The 18495-nt window shown below is 46.9% G+C and overlaps 1 protein-coding gene across 1 annotated transcript in view; it reads left to right on the top strand.

Moving 5' to 3' along the window:
• PTGS1 (prostaglandin-endoperoxide synthase 1) overlaps positions 1 to 18495 on the top strand; it is a 48241-nt gene that overhangs the window by 15854 nt on the left and 13892 nt on the right. Inside the window, exons 3-4 of the mRNA XM_083721789.1 lie at positions 16258 to 16374; positions 18109 to 18249. Of these exons, the coding sequence (XP_083577915.1) occupies positions 16258 to 16374; positions 18109 to 18249 (258 nt within the window). The remainder of the gene's footprint in view (positions 1 to 16257; positions 16375 to 18108; positions 18250 to 18495) is intronic.

The following is an 18495-nucleotide window of genomic DNA, read 5'->3' as shown; positions in this document are numbered from 1 at the left end:
GGCCACAGTACTGCACTCTGGAGAGGGTTTCTTGCTGCTATTTGAGAGCCTAGGTGCTCTTGAGCTTCACCAGACGCAGGTCTTGCACACAACTGAAGGAACCTCAATCAAAGTTTGCTGCCTGTTTTGGTTGTCTAAAGCTGCGTGCATCATCACTTGGGTTTAAAGCAATCATTCTGAAATGAGATAGTCACTTCCTTTGGTTTTGAGATGCTGCACGGATTGTCACGGCAACATTTTAAAAGAGATCAAGAGAGTTTTGTGTCACGCCTGAAGGCTAGCAAATATATTTCACAATAAGCGTTATAACTTAGAACTCTAGTCTGTAACCTTCAGATAGTCCCTTAGCGCCTGCCAGTTTCCCTTCACCCTCCCAATTTTCCACTAAAAAAATTGTAGGGAGTTGGACTAGATGATGCTTTGGACCTCTTCCAACTCTACAATTTGGTGCTTTGGTTGGGATGGTCTGTTTTTAGGGGGCATTATTTTGGGGTCTTTTTTATTATTTGAGGGGGGGTGCAGATAGGTGTTTTCCTGTTTAGAGGTGAGTGAAACAGGGAAGACTCAATATGTGTCCGTAATGTTGTCAAAAGGATGTCGTGAGCATTAGACAACTACTTGAGGAACCCCAAGGGAGTAGTGTCAGAACAAGTTCCAGCTAGCATTGTATCACTGATCAGAAAGGGTTGAGCCCATCACTTGTATTTTTAAAGACATCAGCCTCTGGGGGTCTGCATGAGGGTGTGGCAATCTCTGCCGTAGCTGCACTGCTTTTAATTTTTATGTGGGGGGTTGGGGTGTGTGTGTGACAGGACTGCTACAAGCAGTGTGCTATTGTGGTGTGGTAAGAGAGTGGGAGACCAGGGTTCAAATTCCCACTCAAGTCATGAAACTCGCTGGGGGACCTACCATACAGGCAGGATATAAATGTAATAATAATAAACATATTCATATATATATATGGTTTTTTACATATCATTTTCAACAATCATTTAACATAACTTCATATCTTATACAATATTTTAGACTTCCATCAACAACCTCTGATGATTTTCCGTTCTTTATCATTCTGCATTTCTTAATTTCTCTATTACTCCTTATTATCATTAACTATAATAATTCTCTTCATAGTCTTTCTTGCAATATTTCAAATAGTCCTCCTTACAGAACTTCTTGCAGTCCTACTAGCGTAATCTGTTCATTACAATTGCTTTTCAAATAGTTTGTATATTTACTCCAGTCTTCTAAGAATCTCTGGTCCTGCAACCTTCCGGTTAATTTATCTAATTCTGCATAGTCCAATAAACATGTTCATCTTGCTCCAGCTTGATTGATGGAATCCACTGCCATCAACCTCTCCTTCATTGGAGGTTTTTAAGCAGAGGTTTGATGGCCGCCTGTCTGGGGGCCGTTAAGCTGTGATTCCTGCATTGCAGAGGGTTAGACTAGATGCCTCTTGGGGTCCCTCCCAAGTCTACAATCCTATGATCAGAGGAGGAGGAGGTATCTACCAGTCATGGTGGCTGCATGGCCTTCAGAGTCTGCCTCATCTGCTAGGGAACAGCAGGAGGAAAGGACTGCGCTTCCTAGGCCGCATGGATCTCTGGTCTGATCCTGCAGCTGAGCTGTTCTGGAGGTAACTTCTGGCATCCAGTGGTGGATGCCTATTCCAAAAGCAGGAGGCAGCATCGTGGGAAGAGGATGGGCACCACCAGGTCTGCACTTGCCAGGGGAGTGACTCTTGTCCCATTACGCTTGTCCATGCGCAGCCTCAGGTGGGAAGGGCATGTACTCTCATGCCCCTCCATCCCCACCTCACATTCCCTGGGGTTGCCAAGTGTAATTCATCACCACAGCTGAACGAATCCAGGACTTCCAGAGGACATTCCCTTCAGAGACTGGTGCCAGGAGGGTGTGTGTGCATTCACAAAGCTTCGGGGGAAAGGATCCTTCTGGGAAAGTCCTTCTGGAGGGCAACCAATATGATAATGGATCTGGAAAGTAAGCCTTATGAGGAACAGTGAAGGGAGTTGGGGATGTTTAGCCTGGAGAAGAGGAGACTGAGAGGTGACAGGACAGCCATCTTCATATATATCTGAAGGGCTGTCACATGGAAGATGGAACTATCCTGTTTTCTGCTGCTCCAGAGGGTAGGATACAAACCAATGGATTCAAAGGAGATTCTGGCCGTAGTAGATTCAGAAGCATTTTCCAATGGTATGAGATGTCTGCAGGGGAATGGACTCCCTCGTAAGCTGGGGGACCCCTTTTCACTGAAGGTTTTAAAGCAGAGGTTGGATTGGCCACCAGTCACAGATTCCTTAGCTGTGACTTCTGCATTGCAGGAGTTTGGACTAGATGACCCTTGAGGTCCCTTCCAGCTCTGCAATTCTGTGATTCTATGAAATGCTCAACAGACTTGATTGTTAGAGGAATGTAGGACGGACCGTTCCAGTTCAGGAGAATTATGAACAGAATTATGAACATTTATTAATTGTGACCGTCTTTATCTTTCTATATTTCACATATGTAAGTTGCTTTTTAGCAAGTACCCATGCAGACATGCAAACCATAAAAGAACACCCACGTTTCTCACTGAGAAAAGAGATAGGTAAAGGGACCCCTGACCATTAGGTCCAGTTGTCACCGACTCTGGGATTGCGGCGCTCATCTCGCTCTATAGGCCGAGGGAGCCGGCGTACAGCTTCTGGGTCATGTGGCCAGCATGACTAAGCCGCTTCTGGCGAACCAGAGCAGCACACGGAAACGCCGTTTACCTTTCTGCCGGAGCGCTACCTATTTATCTACTTGCACTTTTTGTGCTTTCAAACTGCTAGGTTGGCAGGAGCAGGGACTGAAAAGCGGGAGCTCACCCTGTTGCGGGGATTCGAACCGCCGACCTTCTGATCAGCAAGCCCTAGGCTCTGTGGTTTAACCCACAGTGCTACCCGCGTCCTTGAGAAAAGAGATATTTGCTTGTAAAAAGGAATAAGTATTTGTGTGCTTCAAAAAAACCCAAAATACAAAACCCCTTGGAATTACAGTACATACTTTCTCCCTTTCTTTGCGATGCTCTCTGCTTGACCTCTCCAGGAGAGGCTGTTCTCCACCCAGTCAGGAAACTGGGACAGGAGCCAGTAAGGGCTTGGGATCTCACAGAGCAAGGAGTGCATGTTCAGGAAGAGTCCTTGGCCGCCAGTTGGTCTAGAGCTGCATTTTTGAGACTGTTACTAGCAACTGTTAAGCACCATGTGAATCTCATTCCTCCCTATCTGTCCTGAGGGTGGCCAATCAGCAGTGATGGAGCCAGGGTTCCTGTAGGTTTAATAGCTGTGGAGAAGAACTGCAGGTTTCAGCAGGTGAAGACACTCTCTTCTGCACAACTGTTAAAACCGGCATTAAAGAACAATTTGCCCTGACAGCAGCCCAATGGCCGCCATCACCTTCATTTCCACAGCCCTGTCCTGAATAGGAAAGTCTTAGCCTACCCAACAAAAGGTTAATAAGAAGAAGGGAGTCATCCTAATCTCTCTTGGGAGAGGTCTCACAATCTGGGAGCAGCTGCAGAAAAGGCCCTGTCTCGTGTCACCACCAACTGTGGAGAGGTGTTCACAAGAGGATCTTAGCACCTGGGCAGGTTCAGACAGGGAGACACAATTATCCAGGTAGCCTGGGGCCAAGCCATGTAGGGCCTTATAGGTCATAACCAGCACTCTGATGCCCAGAAATAGATTGGTCACCAGTGATGTTGTTTTTTTTAACAGGGGAATAACATTCTCTCTGTAACCAGGCCTCAGTCAGCAGTCTGGCAGCAGGATCCTGGGCAAGCTGAAACCTCCAAACACTTTGCAAAGGCAGCCCCACATGGAGTGTGCTACAGTAGTCCAACTGGGATGTAGCTAATGCATTGCATCCTGTGAAGCACCAAACTCACAGTTCTGAGCTTTGTGCTTTAATAATGTATAATTATTCCTTCTGTTTTATTAAATGCGAGATGCCAAAACTCATAGCACCTTGATACTGGGTTTTCCCTAAGCTCACCATACTGTTTAAAAGGTTTTAAGGTTTCTACCAAGTTTTTAGTCTGCTTATGGAAGGTTCAGGCCCACTTCTGGCAACCCTTAGTAGCCCATGCATTTGGAATGGGTGCTCAAAGACCCATGGAATTGTAGAGTTGGAAGGGCCCTTGATGGACATCTAGTTCAACCCCTGCAATTCTGGAATCACAGCTAAATAATCCCTGACAGGTGGCCATCTGGCCTTTGATTCAAAACTTCCAGGGAAGGAGAGTCCAACACCTTTTAAGCTGGTCTGATGTCAAACAGCTCTTAGCATCAGAAAATTATTCTGAATGTTTAGTCCGAATCTCCTTTCTTATAACTTGAATCCATTGAGTCCTACCCTCCAGAGCAGAAGAAAACAAGATTGTTCCCTCTTCCATGTGACAGCCCTTCAGATATGTGAAGATGGCTATCGCATCTCTTCTCAATCTCCTCTTTTCCAGGCTAACATACCCTGCTCCTTCAACTGTTCCTCATAAGGTTAGTTTCCAGACCCTTGACTATCTTGGTTGTCCTCCTCTTCACAGTTTGTCAATATCCTGCAGAACTGGACACTATTTCTGTTGATGCAGTCAACAACAACAACAACAAAATAATAAAGCTCAACAACTTTGCCCCCACCCCTCAAAAAAACTCAACAACATTAGTGTCCGGATTTTCAATTTATGAAATATGGCAACCGTAATACATACATAAACATACATACAAACAAACATTGATACATCATTTTTTCTTGTCTCCTTTCCATAGTCCAAACCAGGGTTAGGCAACCTAAGGCCCGGGGGCCGGATCTGGCCCAATCGCCTTCTCAGACCGGCCCACAGATGGTCCGGGAATCAGTGTGTTTTTACATGAGTAGAATGTGTCCTTTTATTAAAAATGCATCTCTAGGTTATTTGTGGGGCATAGGAATTCGTTCATTCCCCCCCCCCCAAAATAGTCCAGCCCACCACATGGTCTGAGGGATGGTGGACTAGCCCATGGCTGAAAAAGGTTGCTGACCCCTACTCCAAACCATGCTCTAGGCAGCTCACATGGGGGAAAATGTAATTACAAACATAGCAAAAGTAGTCAAACAATAAATAAAACATCAAAAAGTACACAACCAAATAGAATAATTTCCACGTAAATCACAAGATGTAAAAGAAAGATACATGAAAGTAATATAAATAACAATCAATGTCGCTTTTAAAGCTTGACTCATCTGTAAGATCCTTATGCAGCCACTCCAGTTTCTTTAGGTACCTCCCACTTTTCTTTCTTGTTGGAACTGTTTGTGATTGTGCCTTAAACACCTCACCTTTAAGAAACTCCCGTTCATCATGGACTCCCATTTCTAATAATGGGATCTTGCCCAGAAGTTTTCTGAAACCAGCTTTCTTAAAGTCCAGAGTGTGTGTTTGACTACACTCCGCTTTCCCTTGCCTCTGCGTAATCAGTCCCAAGAGGAAATGCTCACTGCATGAGGAAACCTTGCCTTGGGTCCAGGAAGCAGCAGGAGCCTTGATAACTTCATTTATGAACAACAGCTCAGCAGCTCAGCACAGCAGCTGGATCTTGCCTTAGGCAAGGCTAAGGCTCCAACTATCTCCCACGATGGAGGGACTCACAGACCAAAGAGAGGAGGGGGTTAGGACGAGATGGCTCCTCAAGCCCCTTCAAACCCTACAATTCTATGATTCAATTATAGACCGAGTACGTCTTTCAAAGGAGAAGGAAACCCGAGACAAATCTGGAGTGGGGTTCCTAAGGTAATTGGCAGGCGCCTGGTACATCTCTGTCCCACAGCTCTTGCAGCCAATCTAGTGCCAAACCTATCTGAAATATACTCAGAGTCGAGAGTGGATATCATGCTCTTTATTCTGCTCATAGTGGTGAGGAGGAATTGAAGTTTCCCCAAAGTATCTGCTTTATTTACCGGTACATTCTTTACACAATGGGCCGCACGTGATTGGCTAATTCCGGAATTCTCCTGTAGGCCAATCAGGTTGTGGATTCACTTCCATCTGGTGCTGGATTGGGTGGCTCCTGTGGACCAGTCATACTGCTGCATTGTTCTAGGACCAATCAGACTGCTGCATTTTAGATCCTATTCAACTCAGTACATAACACTATTGCTCTGCTTTCCTTTGGACTACATCAGCAAGGCCCAGAAGAGGATCTTGTAAATGTCTGGGCAGCCCAGGACCTCCATACGCATGGCCCAGGCCTGTGCCCCCGGGGGGGTTACTTCAGCGCTTAGCAAGAGCTCAGGGGTATCAGCTGTTGTTTTATTACATTGGCCACTCATTATCTCTGAAGATGCAAGGATCTTCTCCAGCTCCATTTACTGGGTTTGTTTAGTTCTTCCCCATCTTGTATAAACACAGCATTCTCCAGCGTCCTATTAATTTAAGCTTACAAACTACAGCTGCATCCCTGTTTGGCATGTCAAGTAAAAGACAAGCCGCAACAGCTGCTGTGCAGCTGTGGGTGCTAATGTCATTCCGTTGGCTCAGAGGTCCTGACTCTTGATGTGGATTGGCCTGGGTGGGGCTGTGACGAAACACCAAGAAGGACTAGGGACAGACAAAGTTTATGGTTACGAGGACATGGTAATTAAAAAAACCAAACACCCCATGTTTAGGGGATGTATAAGTGGGGATACCAAACAGTAGCAGAGGGGCTGTTGCCTTTGTGGCCTGCCTGGGGGCTTTATGCAGATGACACAACTTTGATGGCAGAAAGCGAGGAGGAATTAAAGAACCTTTTAATGAGGGTGAAAGAGGAGAGCGCAAAATATGGTCTGAAGCTCAACATAATAAAAAAAACAAAAACGAAGATCATGGCCACTGGTCCCATCACCTCCTGGCAAGTAGAAGGGGAAGAAATGGAGGTAGTGAGAGATTTTACTTTCTTGGGCTCCATGATCACTGCAGATGGTGACAGCAGTCACGAAATTAAAAGATGCCTGCTTCTTGGGAGAAAAGCAATGACAAACCTAGATAGCATCTTAAAAAGCAGAGACATCACCTTGCCAACAAAGGTCCGTATAGTTAAAGCCAACAATGCCTCAGGGCCCCACAGAACAATGGGTTCACCCACACTTCTGAATGCCCCATCATTTCTAGGCACAGGTCCAAGAGGCTTTTCTTTTGTCACACTGCTTTCCCAGGAAAACCCAAACTTTATGGTCAATGTTAATCACATTTTCAACAAAGGTCCGTATAGTTAAAGCTATGGTTTTCCCAGTAGTGATGTACAGAAGTGAGAGCTGGACCATAAAGAAGGCTGATAGCCGAAGAATGGATGCTTTTGAATTATGGTGCTGGAGGAGACTCTTGAGAGTCCCATGGACTGCAAGAAGATCAAACCTCTCCATTCTTAAGGAAATCAGCCCTGAGTGCTCCCTGGAAGGACAGATCCTGAAGCTGAGGCTCCAAGACTTTGGCCACCTCATGAGAAGAGAAGACTCCCTGGAAAAGACCCTGATGTTGGGAAAGATGGAGGGCACAAGGAGAAGGGGATGACAGAGGATGAGATGGTTGGACAGTGTTCTCAAAGCTACCAGCATGAGTTTGACCAAACTGCGGGAGCAGTGGAAGACAGGAGTGCCTGGCGTGCTCTGGTCCAGGGGGTCACGAAGAGTCGGACACGACTAAACGACTAAACAACAACAACAACAGTTGGCCACTCTTTGGATCTGGGTGCTGGACTATATCATTTGATCTCACGGGTTGATTTGTGTTTTTGGTCAACTATGCCAGTGAGGTCTTGAGATGTGCTTCTGCATTGGCTCAGCCTCAGAGCATAAACTCGCTCAGAGTTGCAACAGGCAGGCTCTTCCAGGAACAGGTAGTTTTTTTACCTGAGACTCCCCATGGGATTCATGCTGATGAATTCAGATTGCTGGAAGCCCACTTCTTAATGACACCAAACTCTTCCTGGAACCCCTTTTTGTACCAAGTATCTAGGGCAGTAACCAAAGTTAGCCCTGCTCAGAGTAGATCCATTGAAACTGAGGGTCTACACTTGAGTAGACTACAACTTCTAGTTCACTCGTTTGGTTCAACACAGAGGAGTGGTGGGAGGAACCAAGTATATAAAGTTCATAGCCTGGGGATTGGTTCTGGGGTGGTGATGAGTGGTCGCAGGGAGAAGACTGGGAGGAGGAGGTGTTGGAAGCTGAAGAGTTAACAGGGTTTAGTGAGCAGGGTGAGTCTGTGGCAGATGGAAGTCTAGAAGCAGAGGCTGGCGAGATGAAGCACCCTTGTCTCCCAGAACCTGAAGACGCATAAAAAGGACAGGGGAGTGGTTGGCTGCACACAACTTGGGGGAAAGCCCTGGAGAGGAGGAGACGTGGGCAGCTGTGGAGAGCTGGTAGCTTTCAGCCTCCATGATTTCATGGAGGAAGACCCACCAGGAATGAGCTGATGTGCTCATTAGGCCTGACAGTCAGCCAAGTCTGTGAAGATCATGCTTTGCTAATAAAGAGCTAACTCCCAACTTCGGACAGTGATTGCTGACAGGCACACTCTGGGACAAGTGGTCTTCAACCGTTCGGTCAGGACTCAGTAGTGGGTCGCAGTCTGACCCAAGGCGAGTCACGATGGGAGCGCTAGCACCATGCAAATATGTGGTAAAAGATTAAGAAATGGGTCCCCAAATGTAGGAAGCCAGGCCATTGGCCACCTAAATAAATAAATATATATTTTTTTTTATTTATACCCAGCCCTTTACGATTCAGGAAACCAGGCTCATGGCAGCTAACAACAAATTTAAAACACTTAATTGATGCTACAAAAAAAACAGCATAAAATACGGTATAAAGCATAAATAACAATAAAATCAAAAATCAATTTGGGGGGGGGGAATCCATCCAATAAACATTAGATGGTCACCAGGGCTAGCTGGCTAAATTAGTCCCACTTGGGCCAGCGAGGAGACCAGGGGAGAATTAGCTGTGGGATCCCAGAGCAGCCAATCTTCACAACAAGGGGAGGGGGAGGGAAGGAAGGGGAACAAAAGATCAGGCCAGGTTCAAATTGAAAGCCACGTGGAATAGTTCTGTCTTACAGGCCCTGCGGAAGGAGGTTAAATCATGCAGGGCCCTGGTCTCCTGGGACAGAGCATTCCACCAGGTTGGAGCCATCACTGAGAAGGCCCTGGCCCTGGTGGAGGATAATCTGACTTCCTTAGTGCCTGGGACCTCTAAACGATGGTTATTCATGGACCTTAAGGTCCTCTGCAGGGCAGACCAGGAGAGGTGGTCCCGTAAGTACGAGGTCCCTAAGCCACAAAGGGCTTTAAAGGTCTAGCTCAATATTGTCTACACTCTCAAGGATTTTAGGCAGGAAGCCTCTCTCAACCCTACCTGGAGATGCCAGGAATTGGACCTAGGAATTCTGCCTGTTTGCGTCCTGGGTCTGAAGTGACTGAATATACCTGCCCTAGTTTGTATCTAGTTATCTGACCAGATTGAAAACAGGCAGAGATTCTTGGCTGTAACTGAGAGGTTATCAGCTAGCTGTCAGGGTCATCTGTCCTAATCTTCAAATGCAGATAATTTGGGCTTCTTGGCTCAACTTGGCTGCATGCTTTTAAAATTATCCTGAGCACTTTGGGGGGGGGGAGGCAAAGGGTCTGTGTAGAAATGGTTCCTTCATCAATGGCCTCGTTTTCCTCTTCCCCCTCCTGCCACACCCTCTTGCAATGGCCAATTTGCAATGAAAATCCAACACCAGGCCCCTTTCTTTTGTAAAGAGATCCCGTGTGCTTCTAAATTTCCTTTGCATGGTTAGGTGGCCCAGAGAAGGACAAGCCCTACATTGTGCTAGGGGCGGCCTCATTTGCTTAAAGCCTCCAAAGGTGTGGAAATCTGCTATCATTGGATTCCCAAATTCCCCTAATCTCTGATGACTGCAGTAGCTTTACTCATCTGTGCCTATGCATGAGTTGCAGATTGTGGGCTGGCACCAGCCCAGCCCAGCAACTTGTTCAGAGACACAGTAAGCAGCCTCTTCCCAGGAGCAGGTAGTTTTCCAGCGTCTCTCCAAGGGGAATTATTCAATTGTTCTGTCACACATTGGAGTGGTCTACTGGCAGAGTTAAGGAGGTGAGCTTGGAGCAGCTGCTGAGGCAGAGACGCAGCAGGGAGAGTTTTTTATTATGTTGTGGGGTGTGCGTGGTTTGTTATTTGATTCATCTTACCCCATGCCAAGGGACGCCGGAGGCGCTGTGGGTTAAACCACAGAGCCTAGGACTTGCCAATCAGAAGGTCAGCGGTTTGAATCTCCGCGACGGGGTGAGCTCGGTCCCTGCTCCTGCCAACCTAGCAGTTCGAAAGCACAAAAAGTGCAAGTAGATAACTAGGTACCACTCCAGCAGGAAGGTAAACGGCGTTTCTGTGTGCTGCTCTGGTTTGCCAGAAGCGGCTTAGTCATGCTGGCCACATGACCCAGAAGCTGTACGCCAGCTGCCTCGGCCAGTAAAGCAAGATGAGCACCACAACCCCAGAGTCGGTCACGACTGGACCTAATGGTCAGGGGTCCCTTTACCTTTATCTTTACCCCATGCCAAACCTGGTGCTGTGCAGCTACAATTCCCATCAGCCTCAGTTTTCCCAACCCACACTTCCATGGGCAGCAAAAGCACATGCAAAGTGGTCCAGGGGTTGGAGCAATTTCCCTATGAAGAAAGGTTGCAGAGTTTGGGACATTTGGGTTTACAGAAAAGGTGTGTAATAATAATAATAATAATAATAATAATAATAATAATAATAATAATAATAATAATTTATTATTATTTGTACCCCGCCTATCTAGTTGGGTTTCCCCAGCCACTCTGGGTGTCTTCCAACAAAGATTAAAAATACATTAAAATGTCACACATTACAAACTTCCCTGAACAGGGCTGCCTTAAGATGTCTTCTAAATGTCAGATAGTTGTTTTTCTCTTTGACATCTGGTGGGAGGGCGTTCCACAGTGCGGGCGCCACTGCCAAGAAGGCCCTCTGCCTGGTTCCCTGTAACTTGGCTTCTCGCAGTGAGGGAATCACCAAAAGGCCCTCGGCGCTGGACCTCAGTGTCCAAGCAGAACGATGGGCGTGGAGAGGCTCCTTCAGGTATACAGGACTGAGGCCATTTAGGGCTTTAAAGGTCAGCACCAACACTTTGAATTATGCTTGGAAACATACTGGGAGCCAATGTAGGTCTTTCAAGACCGGTGTTATGTGGTCTCAGTGGCCACTCCAAGGCACCAGTCTAGCTGCTGCATTCTGGATTACAGTGGTACCTCAGGTTACATACGCTTAAGGTTACAGACTCTGCTAACCCAGAAATAGTACCTTGGGTTAAGAACTTTGCTTCAGGATGAGAACAGAAATCGTGCAGCGGCAGCAGCGGGAGGCCCCATTAGCTAAAGTGGTGCTTCAGGTTAAGAACAGTTTCAGGTTAAGAACAGACCTCCAGAACGAATTAAGTTCTTAACCCGTGGTCCCACTATAGTTGGCATGATAACCCGTGGTACCACTAAGAGGTGGCATGATAGAAGTTCATAAAATTATGCATGGCATGGAGAGTGGACAGAGAAATCTTTTTCTCCCTCTTGCATAATACTAGGAACTCATGGGCGTCCAATGAAGCTTGCTGTAGGAAGATTCAGGATGGGTTTTTAAAAGTCCTTCTCCATGCAGCACAGAGTTAAAATCCAGGGAACTCCTTCCTTCCCCCAGGAGGCAGCGATGGCCACCAGCACGGGTGGCGCTGTGGGTAAAACCTCAGCGCCTAGGGCTTGCCGATCGCATGGTCGGCGGTTTGAATCCCCACGGCGGGGTGAGCTCCCGTCTTTCGGTCCCAGCTCCTGCCCACCTAGCAGTTCGAAAGCACCCCTAAGTGCAAGTAGGTACCGCTTTATAGCGGGAAGGTAAACAGCGTGTGCTGCGCTGGTGCTGGCTAGCCAGAGCAGCTTCGTCACGCTGGCCACGTGATCCGGAAGTGTCTCCGGACAGCGCTGGCCCCCGGCCTCTTAAGTGAGATGGGCACACAACCCTAGAGTCGGACACGACTGGCCCATACGGGCAGGGGTACCTTTACGTTTCCTGCTTGGCAGGGGGTTGGACTCGATGGCCCTTGTGGTCTCTTCCAACTCTATGATTCTATTCTATGAACCTGGATGGTTCTAAGAGAGGATTGGACAAATCCATGGAGGAGGAGAGGGCTATCAATGGCTCCTAGCCACAATGGCTATGCTCTGCCTCCACAGTCACAGCTCCTGAGTCCCAGCTGCTGGAAATCGTGGGCAGGAGAGCACTCTTGTGCTTGACTCCTGCTTGCTAGTCTCCCACTGGGGCACCTGGTTAGCCAGTGTGATACCAGGATGCTGGACTAGATAAGCCTGATCCAGCAGACCCTTTTAATGTTCTTATGTTAGCAGCGAGGTCAGTGGAAAAGAAAGGTTCCTGCCCTAATGAGATAACCAACTTAATGTCTGGCAGTAGAGGCAGTAACAGAGGCAAGAAGAGCAAGGAGCCTGGCCACACTGAAAGCTGCTCCTCTTCAAACTTCTAGATGCATAGGTTCTGGGATAACCCAGAGGCTTGGGGGAGCTGCTGGTTCCTCCCAGTGTATGCTGCTAGCCTCTGATCCATTTTCAGAGGATGTGGTGCAGGAGTTTGGCTCCAGCGGTGGGGTGGAGTCTGCCTGGAAGGTACTGTTTCATCATCCACGCTTTCTGCTCCTGTGCTCTGGGCCACGTCTACCCCTTTGTTTGTTTAGCTCAGATTGCTTCCTTATCTCAGCACTCTGTTTAATGGGGCTATAAAAAAGCATGGGGCCTGGATCCCTTGCCAGCAGGGTTGATTTGTGATGGGAAAGCCCTTGCTTCTTCAGTTGCCTAACTTTGCTATAAGGCAAGGCAACCTTCTTCAAGTCCAGTCCAGCCAAGGACAACCATGTCTCACTTGGCCAAACAGCGGAAGCTGGGTGACATCAGATATGACCCTGAGCTCTACTAAAATCCAGCACATATGTTTTCCCAAGCTGGCCAGAGAACTCTGGACAAACCTCCACACCCTCTGAGCTTCACAGTTGTAGACAAACACCAGGAAGATTCAGGAGGAATAAAAGGAAGTCCTGTTAAATAGAAGGAAGTTAAAACTATGGCACTCGCTTCCACAGGGGACAGTGATGGCCCCATACTTGGACAGCTTTAAAAGACAATTGAACAAATTCATGGAGAAGGAGAAGGCTAACAATGGCTTCTGTTACCAGGAAAATGCCCATTGCATATCCCACCTCCTTTTCCTTTCTCTATACAGTATGTCTGTTGTGTGCCACTGTGAAAAGAATTTTAAGGTCTTAAAGGTAAAGGTAAAGGGACCCCTGACCATTAGGTCCAGTCGTGGCCAACTGGGGTTGCGGCGCTCATCTCACTTTATTGGCCAAGGGAGCCTGCGTACAGCTTCTGGGTCATGTGGCCAGCAGGACTAAGCCGCTTCTGGCGAACCAGAGCAGTGCACGGAAATGCCGTTTACCTTCCCGCCAGAGTGGTACCTATTTATCTACTTGCACTCGACGTACTTTCGAACTGCTAGGTTGGCAGGAGCAGGGACCGAGCAATGGGAGCTCACCCCGTCGTGGGGATTTGAACCGCCAACATTCTAATCAGTAACTCCTAGGCTCTGTGGTTTAACCCACAGTGCCACCTGTGTCCCTAACCCTTTAAGGTCTTAGGTATATATTAAATGTTCATAAATGTACCAACCAAGCACGTACATAGATCAGCACAGGAAGACCGACCTGAAACCATTTTTGATTCCCAAACTGAATGTTCCCAGGATATACATGAAAATAAGTGTATATTTATGCCATATAATTTCACCTGAGTTTCCCCATGGAACAATTATTCTTACCTCATTGCATTCGGGAAAATCCCCCATGATTCCCCTAGCCAGAGATAAGGTAGGCAGATAACCATTAGGGGAAGTTCCTGATTCTGCCATTGTTTGCTCAGATATTCTGCATAGAGAATGTCTGCTGAGCATCCTGATTGTCTTCATCAAATGCAAATGCTTTGTGTAAAACTGTGTCTGGAACCACATGAAACTTGCTAAATCTTTAGGAATACCACGCCTTGACCTACCTGAGCCATTGTAACCCCATATTAGGTGGGATGTATTTCTGATTTTGTTTGCAAAAGGGGATGTTCTTTTCCATGCTGAAAGGCAAACCTTTAAAATAGTGGTTTTTCTTGTTTCTAGGTCCTTCACCTCCTGACAAAAAAAGGGGGGGAACTCTATTGCAACAAATCATAAAAGATCAGCTTTGCTTTCACTGGATTTCTGCTTCAGCTCATTAATCTCTGACCAGTCACGAACTTGGGGAGTTTGGCCATCTGGTAACACTACTAGCCCTGGTGGCTGGGCTTTGCCTCTATGGTCAGAGGCAATAATGCTTATGAATGATTGCTGGAAGCCACAGGAGGAGAGGGGGGGGCCTTGGGCTGAGATCCTGCTTGTGGACTTCCCATTGGGGCCTCTGGTTGACCACTGTGAGAGCAGGATGCTGGACTAGGTGAGCCACTGGCCTGATCCAGCCTCAAGGCTCTTCTTACATTCTTAGCATTGGGGAATCATCACAGAAAGTGGAACGTTGGGTGGACAGCCCATGGTTATTTTAGCATATTGCAGGAGATCCCTAAAAAAGGCATTGGTCTCAAGGGATCCTGACTTCTTTGTAAATCAACGTTTGGCTTAAAGAAGAGGTCAGTTCATTTGAAAACACTGGTCCCTTTTTATGAAGCTTGACGCCTCTTCATAGTGTCTTGATCGGTAGGCACAACTTGAAGTACCAATACAGAGCCAGGTCTAATGTAGAGTAATTGTGGTGTTTTGGACAGTTATATGTAGATCTCTGTTCGTAAATCGTATTTCCTCTTTGCTGTTCTTTTCATTTGCGAATGGAATCACTTGCCTTAGAATGCAATCCCTATACACACTTAATTGGGAGTTAGCCTATTGAACCCATTGGAATTTTCTTCTGAGTATAATAGTTTCTATAATAGCCAGCTGAAACAATTCAGGGGCAGGAGGTGCTTGCCCTGCTTCCCATCTCCCCACCCCACTCAGGCAGTCTGATGGAATAGCTGCCTCCAAAATGGCAACTGAGGGAGAGTTGGCCTGGTGGGGCTGGCCTGTCACCGCAGAGCAGATGGAGTGATAAACTGTTGGCCATCTAATTCTACATACCAGAGGTTTCATATTGCATGCTAGATGCTTGTATATTGCACAGCATCAAATCAACAAGAAATAAATCTCTTGAAACCAATAGACTTATAAAGAATATTATCAACAAGAGACTCAAATATGGCTCAGGGCAGCTCACAGTAGGACTGTCAACTAATAAATACTCAAATATCAATATGCTGCATAATTTGGACCTGTCACTGTGAGAAGAGAGCCACTTCTATTTTTCTAGAAAAAGAGGTGCCAGAACTCACCATGAACCCCTCCCTTGTTCTCTTATAATGGCAATGGCATCCACCTGAGAGGTGGCAGAACTGAGTTCTGGTGAGTTCCAGCTGAAAAAAGGTGCCCTTAGAGCGGTACTTATACTGACGGAGAACATTTTCTGTTAAGTGCAGTGCTACACCTTTTAGGGCTGCATCATCTAGATTCACTGTTTTCGGAGTCAAAACAAAATTTAAAAATTCCTTCCAGTAGCACCCTAGAAACCAACTAAGTTTGTTATTTGTATGAGCTTTTGTGTGTATTCACACTTCTTCAGATAGTACAAGAGTGTACAAGTTTTCAGAGTGTACAAGTCCTGCTTATATCTCACCTTGATCACTCAGATCATCTGCAGGGACAAGATGACAAGACTCATTTGACAGCAACAAGCAGCTGGGCCTATAGTCTTACCAGTCCAGTCTTATGGAACGCTCTGCCACTAGAGACTCGGCAGGCACCTTTCGTTTCAACATTTAAACGCCTGCTGAAAACTCTTCAATTTTGCCAAGCCTATGCTTGGCAAAGAGCACATCTTTCCACAATAGTTGATTCCTTGATTCCTGATTTTGATTGTTTTATGCACTTTTTGCTGTATGATTTTTGGGTGCAGTTGTTTGCAAGCTGTTACGATCTTTTTTATGAAGAGCAGTTTTAATAAATAAAAAGTGACAATAATTTGTTTTCTCTCCCCGCCCCTCCTGTCCCACACAGTGAATCCATGCTGCTATTTCCCATGCCAACACAAGGGCGTGTGTGTCCGGGTTGGCACAGAGGGCTACGAATGCGATTGCACCCGGACCGGCTACTTTGGCACAAACTGCTCTCTGCGTGAGTATCCCCATGGCCTTTCTGCAACGTGGTGTAAGGGTGGATAAATAAGCAGATTCCAGATACTGGAGAGTCCAGAAACGGTGGGAAAAGCTGGAGAACCTTCTTGTTGCTGCTTTTCTACCATTACACGCTACCTCAGTCTCTGAGTGGGGAGAGGCTCCAGGGGTTCCTTTGGCTCACCCAGGCGTTGGTTTCCTTGGAACTAAGATCACTGGAGACTGTGGGGTCTTCAGGGTCTGTGATTTATTTACACCCATAGACAGGCTGAGCATAGGAAGGAGGGGCTTACAGCATCATCACCCCAGCATATCTTGCTTAGATCCAGCACAAAGCAAGCAGGTCTCTGTGTCTCCAGCTCCCAGTCTTCTTTTTTAGTTCAGCACTCTCTCTCTCACTCTCTCTCTCTCTCTCTCTCTCTCTCTCTCTCTCACACACACACACACACACACACACACTGGCTATTATCCGTAGCCAGTGCCACTTATGCTCATTGAAGCAGTTGAGTGGGCACATGTAGAGTAAGGCAATTTTGTGGTTATCTGTTGATAGCTATTAGTCATTAATCATAATCATAATAAATTTTATTTATACCCCGCCCTCCCCAGCCAAGACCGGGTTCAGGGTGACTAACACCAGGTGTAAAAACAATTGATTAAAATACAACTTAAAAACAAGATTAAAATACAACATTAAAATGCAGCCTCATTTCAGTAGAAACTCAAATCAAAAACTTTTTGGGGATGAAAACATCAAATCTTCACCAAGGGCAACTATCCAGACTGGTCCTACGTGGGCCAGAAAAAAGCCAGGGATTATGGATAGAAAGGGGTGAAACCTCCATGTTCAGAGGCATCTACCTGCGAGTATCAGTTATCAGTGAGGCATGTTGCTTCAGTGCCTCTATTTGTTAGGCTCCCAAGAGATAATCTGTTTGGCTGTCATGGGAAACTAGATACTGGACTGGGTGGGCTGAGCTTTGGCATTATCCAGCCGGGCTCCTCTGGCGACATTCTGATAGGAACAAAGGGAGCAGCATTATACTGAGTCAGACCTCCAGTCCATCCAGTTTGCGTTGTCGACACTGACAGGCTGTCCAGGGTTTCATAGGAGGAAATTCCCTGCCCTACCTGGAGAAGTCATTGGGGACTGAACCATGCATGAAAAGCAGATACTTTGCCCCTGATAGCTAAGAAGGAAGCCTCCAAGTCTAGTGGCAGTCTACCTCCAAATAGCAGGTGCTGGGGCCAAGCAACAGGGGAGGAGGGGGGTTGCCTGCCTGCTGTGCCTGCCTGCTTTCTGGGCACATCTGGATGGAGGCTGTGGGAACAACAGGGTTCTGGATGAGCAGGGATTTTTAGCTGTAATTCCTGAATTGCAAAGGATTGGAGTGGATGTCTCTTTAGGTCCCTTCCAGTATGGTGTAGCAGAGAGCCAGTGTGGTGTAGTGGTTAAGAGTGGCGGACTCGTAATCTGGTGAACCGGGTTCGCTTCCCCGCTCTTCCACCTGCAGCTGCTGGGTGACCTTGGGCCAGTCACACTTCTCTTAAAGTCTCTCAGACTCACTCACCTCACAGAGTGTTTGTTGTGGGGGAGGAAGGAAAAGGAGATTGTGAGCCGCTTTGAGACTCCTTCGGGTAGTGATAAAGCGGGGTATCAAATCCAAACTACTCTTCTTCTTCTTCTTCATCTTCCAACTCTATGGTTATACGATATTTGTGTTTTCTTTCCCAGCGGAGTTCTGGACGAGGTTGCGCGATGCCCTGAAGCCAAGCCCAGCCTTCTATCATTTCATCCTGACTCACTTCCAGTGGTTCTGGACCATTGTCAACAACACCTTCATCCGGGACACTTTGATGCGTTTGGTGCTGACGAGTAAGTGAAGAGCAGTAGATTGACAGCGGGACTTGGGGTGATTGGGGGGCAGTCTCTCTGACCAACCAACAAACAAACAACCAACTCTTACCTCCCAAAAATGAGCTTTGGAGCATGATTGCACAAGGGGGGCGGGGAATCATCCCAGGAATCCTGAGATCTTGGCAAGAAGGATCCATATCCTATGGATGCTTCCAGCAGTTCGCCCAGGTTTCCCACTAATTAGCATGGAGGGCACAATCCATT

The sequence above is a fragment of the Podarcis gaigeae genome, assembly GCF_964106915.1.
Source record: "Podarcis gaigeae genome assembly, chromosome: Z".
Taxonomy (NCBI): Eukaryota; Metazoa; Chordata; class Lepidosauria; order Squamata; family Lacertidae; genus Podarcis; species Podarcis gaigeae.
This window is presented reverse-complemented; position numbering and strand designations above follow the sequence as displayed.